General features: G+C 37.4%; 1 protein-coding gene across 1 annotated transcript in view; it reads left to right on the top strand.

Moving 5' to 3' along the window:
- The window catches only part of LOC102803519 (transient receptor potential cation channel subfamily M member-like 2), a 53,492-nt gene that overhangs the window by 11,569 nt on the left and 23,418 nt on the right, over window positions 1-18,505 (top strand). The window contains exons 7-17 of the mRNA XM_085502843.1: window positions 8,095-8,314; window positions 9,487-9,652; window positions 10,497-10,647; window positions 12,375-12,447; window positions 13,698-13,804; window positions 14,085-14,219; window positions 16,231-16,323; window positions 16,451-16,492; window positions 16,734-16,890; window positions 17,329-17,460; window positions 18,224-18,323. Coding sequence (XP_085358969.1) covers window positions 8,095-8,314; window positions 9,487-9,652; window positions 10,497-10,647; window positions 12,375-12,447; window positions 13,698-13,804; window positions 14,085-14,219; window positions 16,231-16,323; window positions 16,451-16,492; window positions 16,734-16,890; window positions 17,329-17,460; window positions 18,224-18,323 — 1,376 coding nt within the window. The remainder of the gene's footprint in view (window positions 1-8,094; window positions 8,315-9,486; window positions 9,653-10,496; window positions 10,648-12,374; window positions 12,448-13,697; window positions 13,805-14,084; window positions 14,220-16,230; window positions 16,324-16,450; window positions 16,493-16,733; window positions 16,891-17,328; window positions 17,461-18,223; window positions 18,324-18,505) is intronic.

Raw genomic sequence — 18,505 nt, 5'->3', positions numbered from 1 at the left:
GGATGGAAATAAGGTATGTATGGTGGAGTGTGTGAGTATGGTGATATGGGTGAGTGCTGCCACATGGGGTATTTTCGACAACAAAGATGCATTGGATGGAAATAAGGTATGTATGGTGGAGTTTGTGAGTATGGTGATGTAGGCGAGTGTTGCCACATGGGGTATTGTAGACAACAAAGATGCCTTGGATGGAAATAAGGTATTATGGTGGAGTGTGTGAGTATGGTGATGTAGGCGAGTGTTGCCACATGGGGTATTGTAGACAACAAAGATGCATTGAATGGAAATAAGGTATGTATGGTGGAGTTTGTGAGTATGGTGATATGGGCGAGTGCTGCCACATGGGGTATTGTAGACAACAAAGATGCATTGGATGGAAATAAGGTATGTATGGTGGAGTTTGTGAGTATGGTGATATGGGTGAGTGCTGCCACATGGGGTATTTTCGACAACAAAGATGCATTGGATGGAAATAAGGTATGTATGGTGGAGTGTGTGAGTATGGTGATATGGGTGAGTGCTGCCACATGGGGTATTTTCGACAATAAAGATGCATTGGATGGAAATAAGGTATGTATGGTGGAGTTTGTGAGTATGGTGATGTAGGCGAGTGTTGCCACATGGGGTATTGTAGACAACAAAGATGCCTTGGATGGAAATAAGGTATTATGGTGGAGTGTGTGAGTATGGTGATGTAGGCGAGTGTTGCCACATGGGGTATTGTAGACAACAAAGATGCATTGGATGGAAATAAGGTATGTATGGTGGAGTTTCAGAGTATGGTGATATGGGCGAGTGCTGCCACATGGGGTATTGTAGACAACAAAGATGCATTGGATGGAAATAAGGTATGTATGGTGGAGTTTGTGAGTATGGTGATATGGGTGAGTGCTGCCACATGGGGTATTTTCGACAACAAAGATGCATTGGATGGAAATAAGGTATGTATGGTGGAGTGTGTGAGTATGGTGATATGGGTGAGTGCTGCCACATGGGGTATTTTCGACAACAAAGATGCATTGGATGGAAATAAGGTATGTATGGTGGAGTTTGTGAGTATGGTGATGTAGGCGAGTGTTGCCACATGGGGTATTGTAGACAACAAAGATGCCTTGGATGGAAATAAGGTATTATGGTGGAGTGTGTGAGTATGGTGATGTAGGCGAGTGTTGCCACATGGGGTATTGTAGACAACAAAGATGCCTTGGATGGAAATAAGGTATTATGGTGGAGTGTGTGAGTATGGTGATGTAGGCGAGTGTTGCCACATGGGGTATTGTAGACAACAAAGATGCCTTGGATGGAAATAAGGTATTATGGTGGAGTGTGTGAGTATGGTGATGTAGGCGAGTGTTGCCACATGGGGTATTGTAGACAACAAAGATGCATTGGATGGAAATAAGGTATGTATGGTGGAGTTTGTGAGTATGGTGATATGGGCGAGTGCTGCCACATGGGGTATTGTAGACAACAAAGATGCATTGGATGGAAATAAGGTATGTATGGTGGAGTGTGTGAGTATGGTGATATGGGTGAGTGCTGCCACATGGGGTATTTTCGACAACAAAGATGCATTGGATGGAAATAAGGTATGTATGGTGGAGTTTGTGAGTATGGTGATGTAGGCGAGTGTTGCCACATGGGGTATTGTAGACAACAAAGATGCCTTGGATGGAAATAAGGTATTATGGTGGAGTGTGTGAGTATGGTGATGTAGGCGAGTGTTGCCACATGGGGTATTGTAGACAACAAAGATGCATTGGATGGAAATAAGGTATGTATGGTGGAGTTTGTGAGTATGGTGATATGGGCGAGTGCTGCCACATGGGGTATTGTAGACAACAAAGATGCATTGGATGGAAATAAGGTATGTATGGTGGAGTTTGTGAGTATGGTGATATGGGTGAGTGCTGCCACATGGGGTATTTTCGACAACAAAGATGCATTGGATGGAAATAAGGTATGTATGGTGGAGTGTGTGAGTATGGTGATATGGGTGAGTGCTGCCACATGGGGTATTTTCGACAATAAAGATGCATTGGATGGAAATAAGGTATGTATGGTGGAGTTTGTGAGTATGGTGATGTAGGCGAGTGTTGCCACATGGGGTATTGTAGACAACAAAGATGCCTTGGATGGAAATAAGGTATTATGGTGGAGTGTGTGAGTATGGTGATGTAGGCGAGTGTTGCCACATGGGGTATTGTAGACAACAAAGATGCATTGGATGGAAATAAGGTATGTATGGTGGAGTTTCAGAGTATGGTGATATGGGCGAGTGCTGCCACATGGGGTATTGTAGACAACAAAGATGCATTGGATGGAAATAAGGTATGTATGGTGGAGTTTGTGAGTATGGTGATATGGGTGAGTGCTGCCACATGGGGTATTTTCGACAACAAAGATGCATTGGATGGAAATAAGGTATGTATGGTGGAGTGTGTGAGTATGGTGATATGGGTGAGTGCTGCCAAATGGGGTATTTTCGACAACAAAGATGCATTGGATGGAAATAAGGTATGTATGGTGGAGTTTGTGAGTATGGTGATGTAGGCGAGTGTTGCCACATGGGGTATTGTAGACAACAAAGATGCCTTGGATGGAAATAAGGTATTATGGTGGAGTGTGTGAGTATGGTGATGTAGGCGAGTGTTGCCACATGGGGTATTGTAGACAACAAAGATGCATTGGATGCAAATAAGGTATGTATGGTGGAGTTTGTGAGTATGGTGATATGGGCGAGTGCTGCCACATGGGGTATTGTAGACAACAAAGATGCATTGGATGGAAATAAGGTATGTATGGTGGAGTTTGTGAGTATGGTGATATGGGTGAGTGCTGCCACATGGGGTATTTTCGACAACAAAGATGCATTGGATGGAAATAAGGTATGTATGGTAATGTGTGCGAGTATGGTGATGTGATCGAGTGTTGCCACATGGGGTAATGTAGACAACAAAGATGCATTGGATGGAAATAAGGTATGTATGGTAGAGTTTGTGAGTATGGTGATATGGGCGAGTGCTGCCACATGGGGTATTGTAGACAACAAAGATGCATTGGATGGAAATAAGGTATGTATGGTGGAGTGTGTGAGTATGGTGATATGGGTGAGTGCTGCCACATGGGGTATTTTCGACAACAAAGATGCATTGGATGGAAATAAGGTATGTATGGTAGTGTGTGCGAGTATGGTGATGTGATCGAGTGTTGCCACATGGGGTAATGTAGACAACAAAGATGCATTGGATGGAAATAAAGTATGTATGGTAGAGTTTGTGAGTATGGTGATGTAGGCGAGTGTTGCCACATGGGGTATTGTAGACAACAAAGATGCATTGGATGGATATAAGGTATGTATGGTAGAGTTCGTGAGTATGGTGATGTAGGCGAGTGTTGCCACATGGGGTATTGTAGACAACAAAGATGCATTGGATGGAAATAAGGTATGTATGGTAGAGTTTGTGAGTATGGTGATGTAGACGAGTGTTGCCACATGGGGTATTGTAGACAACAAAGATGCATTGGATGGAAATAAGGTATGTATGGTGGAGTTTGTGAGTATGGTGATGTAGGCAAGTGTTGCCACATGGGGTATTGTAGACAACAAAGATGCATTGGATGGAAATAAGGTATGTATGGTGGAGTGTGTGAGTATGGTGATATGGGTGAGTGCTGCCACATGGGGTATTTTCGACAACAAAGATGCATTGGATGGAAATAAGGTATGTATGGTAATGTGTGCGAGTATGGTGATGTGATCGAGTGTTGCCACATGGGGTAATGTAGACAACAAAGATGCATTGGATGGAAATAAGGTATGTATGGTAGAGTTTGTGAGTATGGTGATGTAGGCGAGTGTTGCCACATGGGGTATTGTAGACAACAAAGATGCATTGGATGGATATAAGGTATGTATGGTAGTGTATGCGAGTATGGTGATGTGATCGAGTGTTGCCACATGGGGTAATGTAGACAACAAAGATGCATTGGATGGAAATAAGGTATGTATGGTAGAGTTTGTGAGTATGGTGATGTAGGCGAGTGTTGCCACATGGGGTATTGTAGACAACAAAGATGCATTGGATGGATATAAGGTATGTATGGTAGAGTTTGTGAGTATGGTGATGTAGACGAGTGTTGCCACATGGGGTATTGTAGACAACAAAGATGCATTGGATGGAAATAAGGTATGTATGGTGGAGTTTGTGAGTATGGTGATGTAGGCGAGTGTTGCCACATGGGGTATTGTAGACAACAAAGATGCCTTGGATGGAAATAAGGTATTATGGTGGAGTGTGTGAGTATGGTGATATGGGCGAGTGCTGCCACATGGGGTATTGTAAACAATAAAGATGCATTGGATGGAAATAAGGTATGTATGGTGGAGTTTGTGAGTATGGTGATATGGGCGAGTGCTGCCACATGGGGTATTGTAGACAACAAAGATGCATTGGATGGAAATAAGGTATGTATGGTGGAGTTTGTGAGTATGGTGATATGGCCGAGTGCTGCCACATGGGGTATTGTAGACAACAAAGATGCATTGGATGGAAATAAGGTATGTATGGTGGAGTGTGTGAGTATGGTGATATGGGTGAGTGCTGCCACATGGGGTATTTTCGACAACAAAGATGCATTGGATGGAAATAAGGTATGTATGGTGGAGTTTGTGAGTATGGTGATGTAGGCGAGTGTTGCCACATGGGGTATTGTAGACAACAAAGATGCCTTGGATGGAAATAAGGTATTATGGTGGAGTGTGTGAGTATGGTGATGTAGGCGAGTGTTGCCACATGGGGTATTGTAGACAACAAAGATGCATTGGATGGAAATAAGGTATGTATGGTGGAGTTTGTGAGTATGGTGATATGGGCGAGTGCTGCCACATGGGGTATTGTAGACAACAAAGATGCATTGGATGGAAATAAGGTATGTATGGTGGAGTTTGTGAGTATGGTGATATGGGTGAGTGCTGCCACATGGGGTATTTTCGACAACAAAGATGCATTGGATGGAAATAAGGTATGTATGGTGGAGTGTGTGAGTATGGTGATATGGGTGAGTGCTGCCACATGGGGTATTTTCGACAACAAAGATGCATTGGATGGAAATAAGGTATGTATGGTGGAGTTTGTGAGTATGGTGATGTAGGCGAGTGTTGCCACATGGGGTATTGTAGACAACAAAGATGCATTGGATGGAAATAAGGTATGTATGGTGGAGTTTGTGAGTATGGTGATATGGGCGAGTGCTGCCACATGGGGTATTGTAGACAACAAAGATGCATTGGATGGAAATAAGGTATGTATGGTGGAGTTTGTGAGTATGGTGATATGGGTGAGTGCTGCCACATGGGGTATTGTAGACAACAAAGATGCATTGGATGGAAATAAGGTATGTATGGTGGAGTGTGTGAGTATGGTGATATGGGCGAGTGCTGCCACATGGGGTATTGTAGACAACAAAGATGCATTGGATGGAAATAAGGTATGTATGGTGGAGTGTGTGAGTATGGTGATATGGGTGAGTGCTGCCACATGGGGTATTGTAGACAACAAAGATGCATTGGATGGAAATAAGGTATGTATGGTAGTGTGTGCGAGTATGGTGATGTGATCGAGTGTTGCCACATGGGGTAATGTAGACAACAAAGATGCATTGGATGGAAATAAGGTATGTATGGTAGAGTTTGTGAGTATGGTGATGTAGGCGAGTGTTGCCACATGGGGTATTGTAGACAACAAAGATGCATTGGATGGATATAAGGTATGTATGGTAGAGTTCGTGAGTATGGTGATGTAGGCGAGTGTTGCCACATGGGGTATTGTAGACAACAAAGATGCATTGGATGGAAATAAGGTATGTATGGTAGAGTTTGTGAGTATGGTGATGTAGGCGAGTGTTGCCACATGGGGTATTTTCGACAACAAAGATGCATTGGATGGAAATAAGGTATGTATGGTGGAGTTTGTGAGTATGGTGATGTAGGCGAGTGTTGCCACATGGGGTATTGTAGACAACAAAGATGCATTGGATGGAAATAAGGTATGTATGGTGGAGTTTGTGAGTATGGTGATATGGGCGAGTGCTGCCACATGGGGTATTGTAGACAACAAAGATGCATTGGATGGAAATAAGGTATGTATGGTGGAGTTTGTGAGTATGGTGATATGGGTGAGTGCTGCCACATGGGGTATTGTAGACAACAAAGATGCATTGGATGGAAATAAGGTATGTATGGTGGAGTGTGTGAGTATGGTGATATGGGCGAGTGCTGCCACATGGGGTATTGTAGACAACAAAGATGCATTGGATGGAAATAAGGTATGTATGGTGGAGTGTGTGAGTATGGTGATATGGGTGAGTGCTGCCACATGGGGTATTGTAGACAACAAAGATGCATTGGATGGAAATAAGGTATGTATGGTAGTGTGTGCGAGTATGGTGATGTGATCGAGTGTTGCCACATGGGGTAATGTAGACAACAAAGATGCATTGGATGGAAATAAGGTATGTATGGTAGAGTTTGTGAGTATGGTGATGTAGGCGAGTGTTGCCACATGGGGTATTGTAGACAACAAAGATGCATTGGATGGATATAAGGTATGTATGGTAGAGTTCGTGAGTATGGTGATGTAGGCGAGTGTTGCCACATGGGGTATTGTAGACAACAAAGATGCATTGGATGGAAATAAGGTATGTATGGTAGAGTTTGTGAGTATGGTGATGTAGACGAGTGTTGCCACATGGGGTATTGTAGACAACAAAGATGCATTGGATGGAAATAAGGTATGTATGGTGGAGTTTGTGAGTATGGTGATGTAGGCGAGTGTTGCCACATGGGGTATTGTAGACAACAAAGATGCCTTGGATGGAAATAAGGTATTATGGTGGAGTGTGTGAGTATGGTGATGTAGGCGAGTGTTGCCACATGGGGTATTGTAGACAACAAAGATGCATTGGATGGAAATAAGGTATGTATGGTGGAGTTTGTGAGTATGGTGATATGGGCTAGTGCTGCCACATGGGGTATTGTAGACAACAAAGATGCATTGGATGGAAATAAGGTATGTATGGTGGAGTTTGTGAGTATGGTGATGTAGACGAGTGTTGCCACATGGGGTATTGTAGACAACAAAGATGCATTGGATGGAAATAAGGTATGTATGGTGGAGTGTGTGAGTATGGTGATATGGGTGAGTGCTGCCACATGGGGTATTTTCGACAACAAAGATGCATTGGATGGAAATAAGGTATGTATGGTAGTGTGTGCGAGTATGGTGATGTGATCGAGTGTTGCCACATATGGTAATGTAGACAACAAAGATGCATTGGATGGAAATAAGGTATGTATGGTAGAGTTTGTGAGTATGGTGATGTAGGCGAGTGTTGCCACATGGGGTATTGTAGACAACAAAGATGCATTGGATGGATATAAGGTATGTATGGTAGAGTTTGTGAGTATGGTGATGTAGGCGAGTGTTGCCACATGGGGTATTGTAGACAACAAAGATGCATTGGATGGAAATAAGGTATGTATGGTAGAGTTTGTGAGTATGGTGATGTAGGCGAGTGTTGCTACATGGGCATTTTCGACAACAAAGATGCATTGGATGGAAATAAGGTTTGTATGGTAGTGTGTGCGAGTATTGTGATGTGGGCGAGTGTTGCCACATGGGGCATTGTCGACAACAAAGATGCATTGGATGGAAATAAGGTATGTATGGTAGTGTGAACGAGTATGGTGATGTGGGCAAGTGTTGCCACATGGGGTAATGTAGACAACAAAGATGCATTGATGGAAATAATGTATGTATGGTTGGGTGTGTGAGTATGGTGATATTGGTGAGCATTGCCACATGAAGCATTGTAGACAATAGAGATGCATTGAATGATAATAAGGTATGTGTGGTAGAATTTGTGAGTATGGTGATATGGGTGAGTATTGCCGCATGGGGATTTGTAGACTACAGATGCATAATGTGCAGTGTCTTGTTCTTACTTTCAGGCTTCTGCTTTATGTTGTATTTTTATACTGTTTGTTTTGTCTTTCACATGCCAAATATTTATATAATTTCTTTTACAATTTAGAATAAACATCTATGGCCTGCATATTATCCTGCTAAAGATCTGAAAGGAGGTCGTAATACAGCTGCATTGGACAGCAACCACACACACTTCATCTTAGTAGACAACGGCACATGTGGAAAATATGGAGCTGATATTGAACTCAGAGCTGCACTGGAAAAATACATTGCTGATGAAAAGTTTATTTCTGATAAGCAGGTTGGCGACATGGAAGATAAGCATTGTGAGTGTATATAGATGTTGTAAAATCATGTCCATTATTTGCATTAAAGTTGCATTCCCAATTTGTGAGGTATCATCTTCTAACCAATATATAAACTATCAACTGTTGAGATTGTGGATGCGTGATGTGAAATTAATTGCAAAATATGAATATAAGAGGCGTCTGAATTTAAGCTTATATTTTGTAAACATTAGACACTGGTTAAGTTAGAAGGCTTTGTTTGTCCTCAAAGTGAAATACACTGTAGATATATTTGTCTAACGGATATGACCCTCCAGTACCAGTGATGTGAGGGCAGGCTAACACCCTTCAGTACCAGTGATCTGAGGGCAGGATAACTACTGGTAATTTACCTTAATTTTTCTAGCTAAAACAGCATCATTCTCATGTGATGTTTTATATGCAAAGTCAGTATGCAGCTTTAACTGTAATTGTTGTACTCAAGACACAATGTATATATGCTACATGTAGTTACTAGACAGGATAGTCAAATAGATCAGTGACATTGTGATAGTATGACGAACAATGTCAACACAATCATACTTAAGTTACCTTGAAAAGGTAGACAGTCTGCATGCAGACAGTGATGACTCTCTGTAACCTATAGAATAATAACAGTTGCTATAAATGGAGTAGATGGTTTTTAAACAAGTTCACTATATGTACATTTAGTGTTTTATAAAATATTTGGAAGCCACTTTCACCATAGTATACATTCATCACAGGGGTTTTCTAAACTGGGGAACAGGGGTGCAGCACCCTGATACTCTCGGCTGGTGCCTTCTTACCGAATTGTGGATTGAACTTTCAAGTCATAAATATATTTCTAGAACTGCGCACTTCTGTGCTGCCATGCAACATGAAATCTTTCTCAAATATATTTTTCTTTGTGAAAACTTCCCGGCAACACTAGCTGACAATGTGCCAATACACTAAAATTATATAAAATATTTCAATGGGAATAGATACACCATTAAAATGGTGCTAGCTTGGTCACTCTTTTGCCTATGTGTGCTCTCTCTTGTTCATTTTTTCTAGAAAGAAAAACCTGCATCACTTCACTTGATTGACTTGCTGAATGTCCTTTAGATATTTATAGATATATTGATGATATTGAGCTAGATAGATAGATACATGTATCTATTATATAATAATTGCAATTTATTTTCAAGGTGAAAGAGTACCTGTTGTTTTGGTTGTTGTGGAAGGTGGTCCTAATACATTGAAGACTGTGTATGAGTCAACAGAAAAGAATATGCCAGCAGTAATAGTTGAAGGCAGTGGCAGAGCTGCTGACATCATTGCCTATGCATACAAGAAAACAAAGCCAACTGATGGGTAAGCATCTTTGCCAGCCAAGTTCTGTTTATTCAGCCATTGCCTAACCACTATATCTTGGCAATTGAGGGATTTCTTAGTGTGTCCTCCAGTTTGTCATCCCAACATTTTGTTTTATTTTTACTATCATAAGTTATGACAACTGTGATGTTTTACTGAGGTCATGTATGCAACCTCTTGGTATATAGAGTCGCAGATTTGAGGGAAAGTGCATTTACATGATTGAAATTTAGAAAACTGTACAATTTGAACAATCATCTTTCATCATTCATAGATGTACTACAGTACATCTTCCATTTATTTTGAACAAAAATTTTCCCACACCCTTACATAACTTGAGTTTGAAACTTTCATATATTTCATGAAACAATTTTTTTTAGAATAACGCAAAGAACAGTCGATTAATATTGCCCTAATGTGTTTCAAAGTGAACAAATTTTGAGGCCAACAATGATCGATCTTTACCCAATCTTCTATGATTTTTTGATGATATCTTTAATTCAGTTTAACAGATAGGTTAGATAATAGATATGCCGGGGGAATTTGGGATGTGAATCACTCTGGCAACGAAAAATTGTTGATAATAGACAAGGGATTGCCGGGCTGCATTTAAAAAACATATTTTATTTATACATGTAAGATATATAATATTGATTAATGTAAAAAAGACATAATAGTATTTCAAATCACTGTGAGTATTTCGTCATTAATTATATAGATTTCAAATTTCCTAATAAGGTAAAATGCTGATGTGTTGTTATAACAACAATTACAATGACATCATACCAGCCTCATTATGATATGAGCAAATTATCTAATCTGGATGTTTTTATTTTTAATTCAGCAGTGACAGTAATATTAGTAAGGATGTTGACAGGGAAGACATACGAAGAAGGATAGTCAGAGCATTTAAGTTGAGAATAAACGATGAGACTCAGAAAACTGTGGAGGAATACATTGATTGGGTGGAGTCCTGTATAAGTAGAAGAAACCTTGTATGTATATCTCCGTATTTCTGTGTGGGGAAACAAATTATCTGAGCTGCCACATGCAATGTGAATGTGAAAAGGGTACTATGTGAATGTGATGTGAATGTGACAATGGTATTATGTGAATGTGATGTGAATGTGACAATGGTATTATGTGATGTGAATGTGACAATGGTATTATGTGAATGTGATGTGACAATGGTACATGTACTATGTGATGTGAATGTGACAATGGTATTATGTACTATGTAAATGTGGCAATGGTACATGTACTATGTGATGTGAATGTGACAATGGTATTATGTGAATGTGATGTGAATGTGACATGAATGTGACAATGGTATTATGTGAATGTGATGTGAATGTGACAATGGTATTATGTGAATGTGATGTGAATGTGACATGAATGTGACAATGGTATTATGTGAATGTGATGTGAATGTGACAATGGTACATATACTATGTGAATGTGACAATGGTATTATGTGAATGTGATGTGAATGTGACAATGGTATTATGTGAATGTGATGTGAATGTGACAATGGTACATGTACTATGTGAATGTGACAATGGTACATGTACTATGTGAATGTGACAATGGTACATGTACTATGTGATGTGAATGTGACAATGGTACTATGTGATGTGAATGTGACAATGGTACATGTACTATGTAAATGTGACAATGGTACATGTACTATGTGAATGTGACAATGGTACATGTACTATGTAAATGTGACAATGATACATGTACTATGTAAATGTGACAATGATACATTTACTATGTGAATGTGACAATTGTATATGTACTATGTAAATGTGACAATGGTATTATGTACTATGTAAATGTGACAATGGTACATGTCCTATGTAATTGTGACAATGGTATTATGTACTAAGTAAATGTGACAATGGTACATGTACTATGTAAATGTGACAATGGTACATGTACTATGTAAATGTGACAATGGTACATGTACTATGTGAATGTGACAATGATACATTTACTATGTGAATGTGACAATTGTATATGTACTATGTAAATGTAACAATGGTATTATGTACTATGTAAATGTGACAATGGTACATGTACTATGTAAATGTGACAATGGTACATGTACTATGTGAATGTGACAATGGTACATGTACTATGTAAATGTGACAATGATACATGTACTATGTAAATGTGACTGATACATTTACTATGTGAATGTGACAATTGTATATGTACTATGTAAATGTGACAATGGTATTATGTACTATGTGAATGTGACAATGGTACATGTACTATGTGAATGTGACAATGGCACATGTACTATGTGAATGTGGCAATGGTACCTGTACTATGTAAATGTGACATTGGTGTTATGTACTATGTAAATGTGACAATGGTACATGTACTATGTGAATGTGACAATGGTACATGTACTATGTAAATGTGACAATGGTACATGTACTATGTAAATGTGACAATGGTACATGTACAATGTAAATGTGACAATGGTACATGTACTATGTAATGTGACAATTGTACATGTAATATGTGAATGTGACACTGGTACATGTACGTACTATGTGAATGTGACACTGGTACATGTACTATGTGAATGTGACAATGGTACATGTACTATGTAATGTGACAATTGTACATGTAATATCCATTAATTATTAGATCCATTAATTTCAACTTACCTGTGGGATAATAAAATTAATTCCCTTCTAACGCTTTGTAGATCACTGTATTCCGAATTCAAGATGCTGACCACAGAGACATTGATGGGACGATCTTATATGCGTTATTGAAAGGTAAGAAGAATGATCATTTCAGATATTTCCAGCAATGATAAAAATCACTTTTGAACTTGAAAGCCTTATGTTTGAACAAGTTTCAGGGATATACTCCATGTTATATCTAGGGTACAGTGTTCGGAGATGTAGTCCATGTTATATCTAGCGTATACTGATGTAACAATGGTACATATAATAGGCCCGACTGGAACTCAAAATTAGCGACCACTGCGGAAATGCTTCAGACCATTTTTCAAGTGTTATTATAATTGTGTACTGACTAGCACGCATCCTGCCAGTCGTGGATTATCATTTGTAAACAATTGTGCGACCTAGTCGCACGATTTGGTGGCGGTTTATAAACAATACTAAATCATTTTTGTAAAATTAACACCTCTTTGTTTGTTTAAGTAAATACTTTCTGACAATAGACACAGTCTTTAAATTGAAAGCTAAAATTCAAAATCAATTTCATCCAGATTCCAACACATTGTGCTACGACATCGCTTTTCTTTCGCAATGTTATTTTTATGATCGCTACCATTTGGAAAACTTTGGGTTCTACCTGCATTACGATGTGGCCTTCTGATTGGTTAATGGCATTCTTGACCCATTGACTCAAAGGACATATGCCAGTCAACTAATTCGTAACAAACATCATTGGGGGGTCTGTGTTTTTTTTTCGAAGCGATCGAGTGATCAAAAATAATCGCTCCCGATAAATTCAAGTCCAATTTTACTTTTATTTCAAAAAGTAAGTTTTGTGAAGTAAGTTTTGCCACATCTTAACTTTGATGATCTATTGGAAGTTTTATTTGTTCGCTTATTACTGCAAATGTTTTAGAAGCTGATGGTATGAATAATAAATTACATCAATCTGCCAAATAATTACATGGTCAATTTATTAAAGGAGAGTGTTTTTGGGGTAAAAAGCTTGTGATATTCACGAAATTCATTAAACCTTTTACAATAGACATCAATTGCAACAATAATTTATTTGTATCTTTTTTAGTCTGCAGCATTTGCATTTTGAGAACGTTTCATTTTCAAACTTAAATTCTTCTAAATTGTGACTCCAATAATGACCGGGCTCATTAAAATTCATATAGCTCATTAATATTCATGAGTGACTGGCACTCCCATTGGGCTGGCGAGATCCCTGTATAGGGATGTCACATATCCACAATATAGATTTTTGCATTTATAAATGAATGCTATTTTTCAGTTACATAACTTATCAATGTGTGTTTCCTTTGTTTTCATGATAGCGAGATCTGGTTCAGTACAAACCCAGTTGAATCTAGCATTAGCATGGAACAGAGCAGACATTTCTAGACAAGAAATATTTGCCCCTGAAAGAAGAATGGAATGGCAGGTATGTTTATGTTACACCATTTCACTATTTGTCTACACTGCATTATACTTTGATGTCTCTATGAACTTCAAGCCCTGCTATACAATGACATTATATTTCTATATGATGCAAATTCTTATTCATATATTCAAACAAGTTTGCTGAAAATTTCACATTCAATTTAATGCTCTTTTGGTTGCAATGTACATTTGTAATAGCTTGAAAAGAGGTAAGATATCTATAATTGGGTTTTTATGATCTAACAGATATTTGTAAATTCTTATTCCTACTTTTGTCATAGGATATTACACTTGAAGATGCCATGCTGACAGCACTGATTCTAAACAGAGTAGAGTTTGTAGAAGTATTACTTGATCATGGTATATTCTTGAAAAGATTCTTGACTATAAAGAGACTACACTACCTTTATCAGCAGGTATTATAATATTGCAAATTTTTTATCAGATTTTACAGATGAATGTACATGTATGCAGTATAAGGATATTAAGCATAATAACCACTTATTTTAGTGTTTTATGACAAGAAATGAACGTAGCTTCCTAAAGTCAGAATTCTTCTTCAAGATGTATTTTGAAGGTAGACATATATATCAAGCAAACATTTTTTCTCACTTTCTGAGTAATATTTACCTAAATTATTATAAATGAAAAACCATACTCATTTCCAGCTGCATTCTTCATATTTTTTAAAGATGCAATATAGATTAGGACATTGAATATTTAATTACTGCTGTTTTATGCTGCATGTTGATAAATACATTTGATTATGGTTTAATATGAACTAATGACATTGTTCTTGAAGCTCATATCCAAGTATTCATTCAAAGAAACTCTAATGTGAGTGTGCAGTGCCGTATTTATCCGGGTAAGCACCCAAAGTCCTGAACTTGGGAAAATTGCCAAAAAATAGGGGCGGGCATATTTCCTGCAAAAAAAAAAATGAAAATTCGTGAAGATTGACAGCACTCAGATTGAACTGTGACAGGGAATAGAATGGCAAATGAAAACATGCAATGGAAATAAATGATCAATACGCAACATTAGAAGTAAAACAAAAATAATTTATTGCTTATAATGTGACAAATAAACCAGAAATAATAAAAATCAACAGTGAAGAATCATTTGAATTAGGATTTCCCCGCCGACAAACACACCCAATACTTTGTGAATTCAAAATGAACTAAAATGTCAGGGGTCAAACTGCGTAAAATTATTTCCGGTTCTAACAAATACAAGATCAATAATAATTTACACAGTAGAAATTCTAAATTTCATAATTGTTTTAGGAAACTTCTCAGATCTCTATTTGTATGTTGATTGTCATCTTTGTAAAGGTCAAAACCCTTGAAGTCCAATTCGGTGTCACTGTCGCTGTCAAACAAAATCTCTACAGCTTCGTCCTGAAGTTTGTCAATGACACAATTAGGATTTAGCACATTTAATCCATGGATTTCGCAGTCTATCAGCGTGGCACTTTTAATTCACATCTAATCAAAATATAAAGACAAGATAATGGGGTCCCTCTGATGTGATGGCACACAATGCTTTTGTTTACCATCTGTCAATCATCTTTGACCTTTAAGCATCTGTTTTACTGATTGGCTAAGAATGACATCACTACTAGTGGAGGCCAAGTCAACATTGCTTTCCTATCAGACTACACACTCATCAATCATGGTAAAAGTTATCATTCAGCAAGTTCTGGCGGTTGGAATTTCTCACTGTATGGGCATGGTATGGTGGGCTTGTCTAACGACAGAAGAATAATTTCCATGACAGAAATGCAATAGCTGTGATGAAAGAAAGTTATCAGTCTTCGGCTTGACATTGCAAAATTGCTGGCCCCAGTTATGGATTCACAAGCTGCTACCAAATATTTTATGAAGCCAAAACAACGTGTTTTCAACCACTCTCCCGGGTATGGGTTGCTACAATATGTCAATTTTGGTTTCATTGTCGATGATGCTAAAGCAATACAAGTGCGACACTTGCTTCTCTGTCAACTGTTAATACAACAACCAAAAAATAGTTTTTAGAAAAAGTGTAGAAAAAAGACCTGACCTCAATTTCTATATTTAATCAAAATTGGGGGGTGGGGGTTGGGGGCATTTTCCCGGGCATAAGCTCTTACCCGGATAAATACAGTAATTGTTTTGGTACGTACAAAAACAATCACACACATGAGTATAAGTTTTTTTTTCATTATTCATCAATGACTACTGCACAGTATGCTTTAAAAGCAAAATTGTTACTGTATGATTACTCAAATCAAATTTTATCCACATCAAACCAAAATTTTAGAAAATACATATTTTCATCAATATTGCATCTTAAAGAAAGATAAGTGGCTAGTATATTGAGTGTCTGAAATACATACACATAGATATTTGTTTGTAATAGTGTATCATTGATTTCCTATCCCCACAGACATTGTACAACCCACAAAACTCTCCTGAAGAAGCTTCTGTCATGACAGTAGAATTGGTAAAAGTACAAATCGCTTTACGGAAACAACGTATGGTGAGTGAGTCATGTAATGACTTGTATTTTATGATGATTTATGTGTTTTTGTTTTGCAGTGCTTTAAAAGTACTGACAGTAACAATTTATTTTTGTGTTGTAAATGATTTATTTTTACTTCACACAGCACGCCTCATGGAGTTGCACTACTTGTTGTGGCTGTTGTAAGGTTAGTATATGGATCCTGCAATTATGGTACAACTGTGTTGTGCTTGCTTCTAATAAAGGCTGGGGATTTATATCCTTAAAATTAGCCTTCCTGTGAATTACATTGAGATATATTCTGTATTATAACCCAAGTAAAGTAATATTATCACAATCACTATTCACTTTGTTACAGATGTAAGCACATTGAATAGCGCCATCAAATGTTCAAAACATATTAATTTTAGCTTTTGTTTTTCTTTTAGATGTGGCCAACAAAAGATCAGTGGAATAGATATTTACTTCCATTAGTTGGTTCCTTATTGACTAGACTCATGGGTGATGAATATCCATTGAATTATTCATCTGATATATTTGTTGTGGATCCATCAGGACCCAGAACACAGCATGAACATCATGAAGGTATTTTTTTATTTCAATTACAAAACTGAATCAATAACATCAGAAATATATATAATTATACTAAAGCAGCAATTAATTGCTTTCAGGGTTAGATTAAATCATAATCATTTTGATGTTTATAGATAATGCATACCAAATTTCAGATACCGGTAAGTGGGCAAATGGTTCTTGAGAACTTGATTTTTAAATACATGTATAACATTTTATATTAAAGTTTTTACGGATTTCAAATGACTAATCAAAACCATATTACTCCGCTATATATCGAAAGATAAATTCTGTACAGCATATATTAGTCAAAGATCTTTTAAAAAAAAATGTTTTCAGTAAATCGAAGATGGCTGTCAAACCATGTGACCAATCAAGTAGATGAGTGATTATAGAGTGGCTTTAGTATCACTTCTACTAAATTTGTTCTGTCTTATTTTATTTATGCAGATAAAAGTCTTTCAAGAGAAAGAGATGAATTTAAGTTTGAGTATGCAGAGAAGGAGTTGTTTTTATGGGCAGTGTTGATGAATAGAAGAGAAATGTCTCGTCTCTTCTGGCAATGGGGTTCAAGTCATATAGGTAAGCAAGAAGTTGTTCATATGGGTAGTATTGATGAATAGGAGAGAAATGTCGCATCTCTTTTCACAGTACTCTTCTAAATGTCTAAGAGCAAACACTGTATGATTCATGTTAATCGACAGTAACCAGTGAATTATTTTCTATCTTTATTGGGACTACAGTATTTGATCTATTACAAGTGCAGCTCTGATAAAAGCATATAAACCAAAAATTCTTGTAGACTGAATTATCAAAATATCTTATTTTTTCAATGATAGAATCACCTCTATAATTTGCATACCAATAAAGCATGTATGGTATATCTAATGGGGTTTGTATTATATTTGTATTGTATGATATAACTGTTCAGTGTGTGTAATTGAGCTACGTTTTATTTAGCAAATAACTGAAAATGACTAATTTTCACTGGGTTTAAATTTCACTGATTTACCATTTCAGGCATAATCAGTGGGTTTTAAATTCACGGTTTCGTCATTTAGATAATGTGTTCTATGCTAAATTTTACATATTCACTGTGTTTTAATTTAGCGCATTTTTCCAGTCAGCGAAATAAGCTAAATTAAAACCCAGTGAATAATTAATCCTTTTACAGTAACTGAAAATTGTGTTACTTTACCATATTCCTTATTTAATACAATTTTGATTGCCATGGAGATAGTTGCATGACTATTATTATTAAATATGTTAATTGTGAAATGGTGCATGGAATCATTCAGTGATGCAAGTAAACTGAATAATAGACTTAAACTATTACATTCTGCAGGTGGAGCCCTTGTTGCTGGTAAACTATTGAGGGCGCTGTCTAAGATTGCTGCTGCTGAAGAGGAACTTGAACTTTCTCAAGATCTTCGTAATCATTCTATGTAGGTTATTAACATGTTATGTTTTACCATTGATGAAACTTTATATTTTCATGATGAAAAGTTTAAATCAAGTTTTAGAAAATATAATAAAGTGACAGTTATACTGTAAAACGATTAATTATTCACTGGGTTTTAATTTTGCTTATTTCACTGACTGGAAAATGCGCTAAATTAAAACCAAG

Source organism: Saccoglossus kowalevskii, chromosome 8 (genome assembly GCF_978046115.1).
Source record: "Saccoglossus kowalevskii chromosome 8, keSacKowa6.1, whole genome shotgun sequence".
Taxonomy (NCBI): Eukaryota; Metazoa; Hemichordata; class Enteropneusta; family Harrimaniidae; genus Saccoglossus; species Saccoglossus kowalevskii.
Note: the sequence above shows the minus strand (reverse complement) of the source record. Positions and strands in the feature narration are given on the sequence as shown.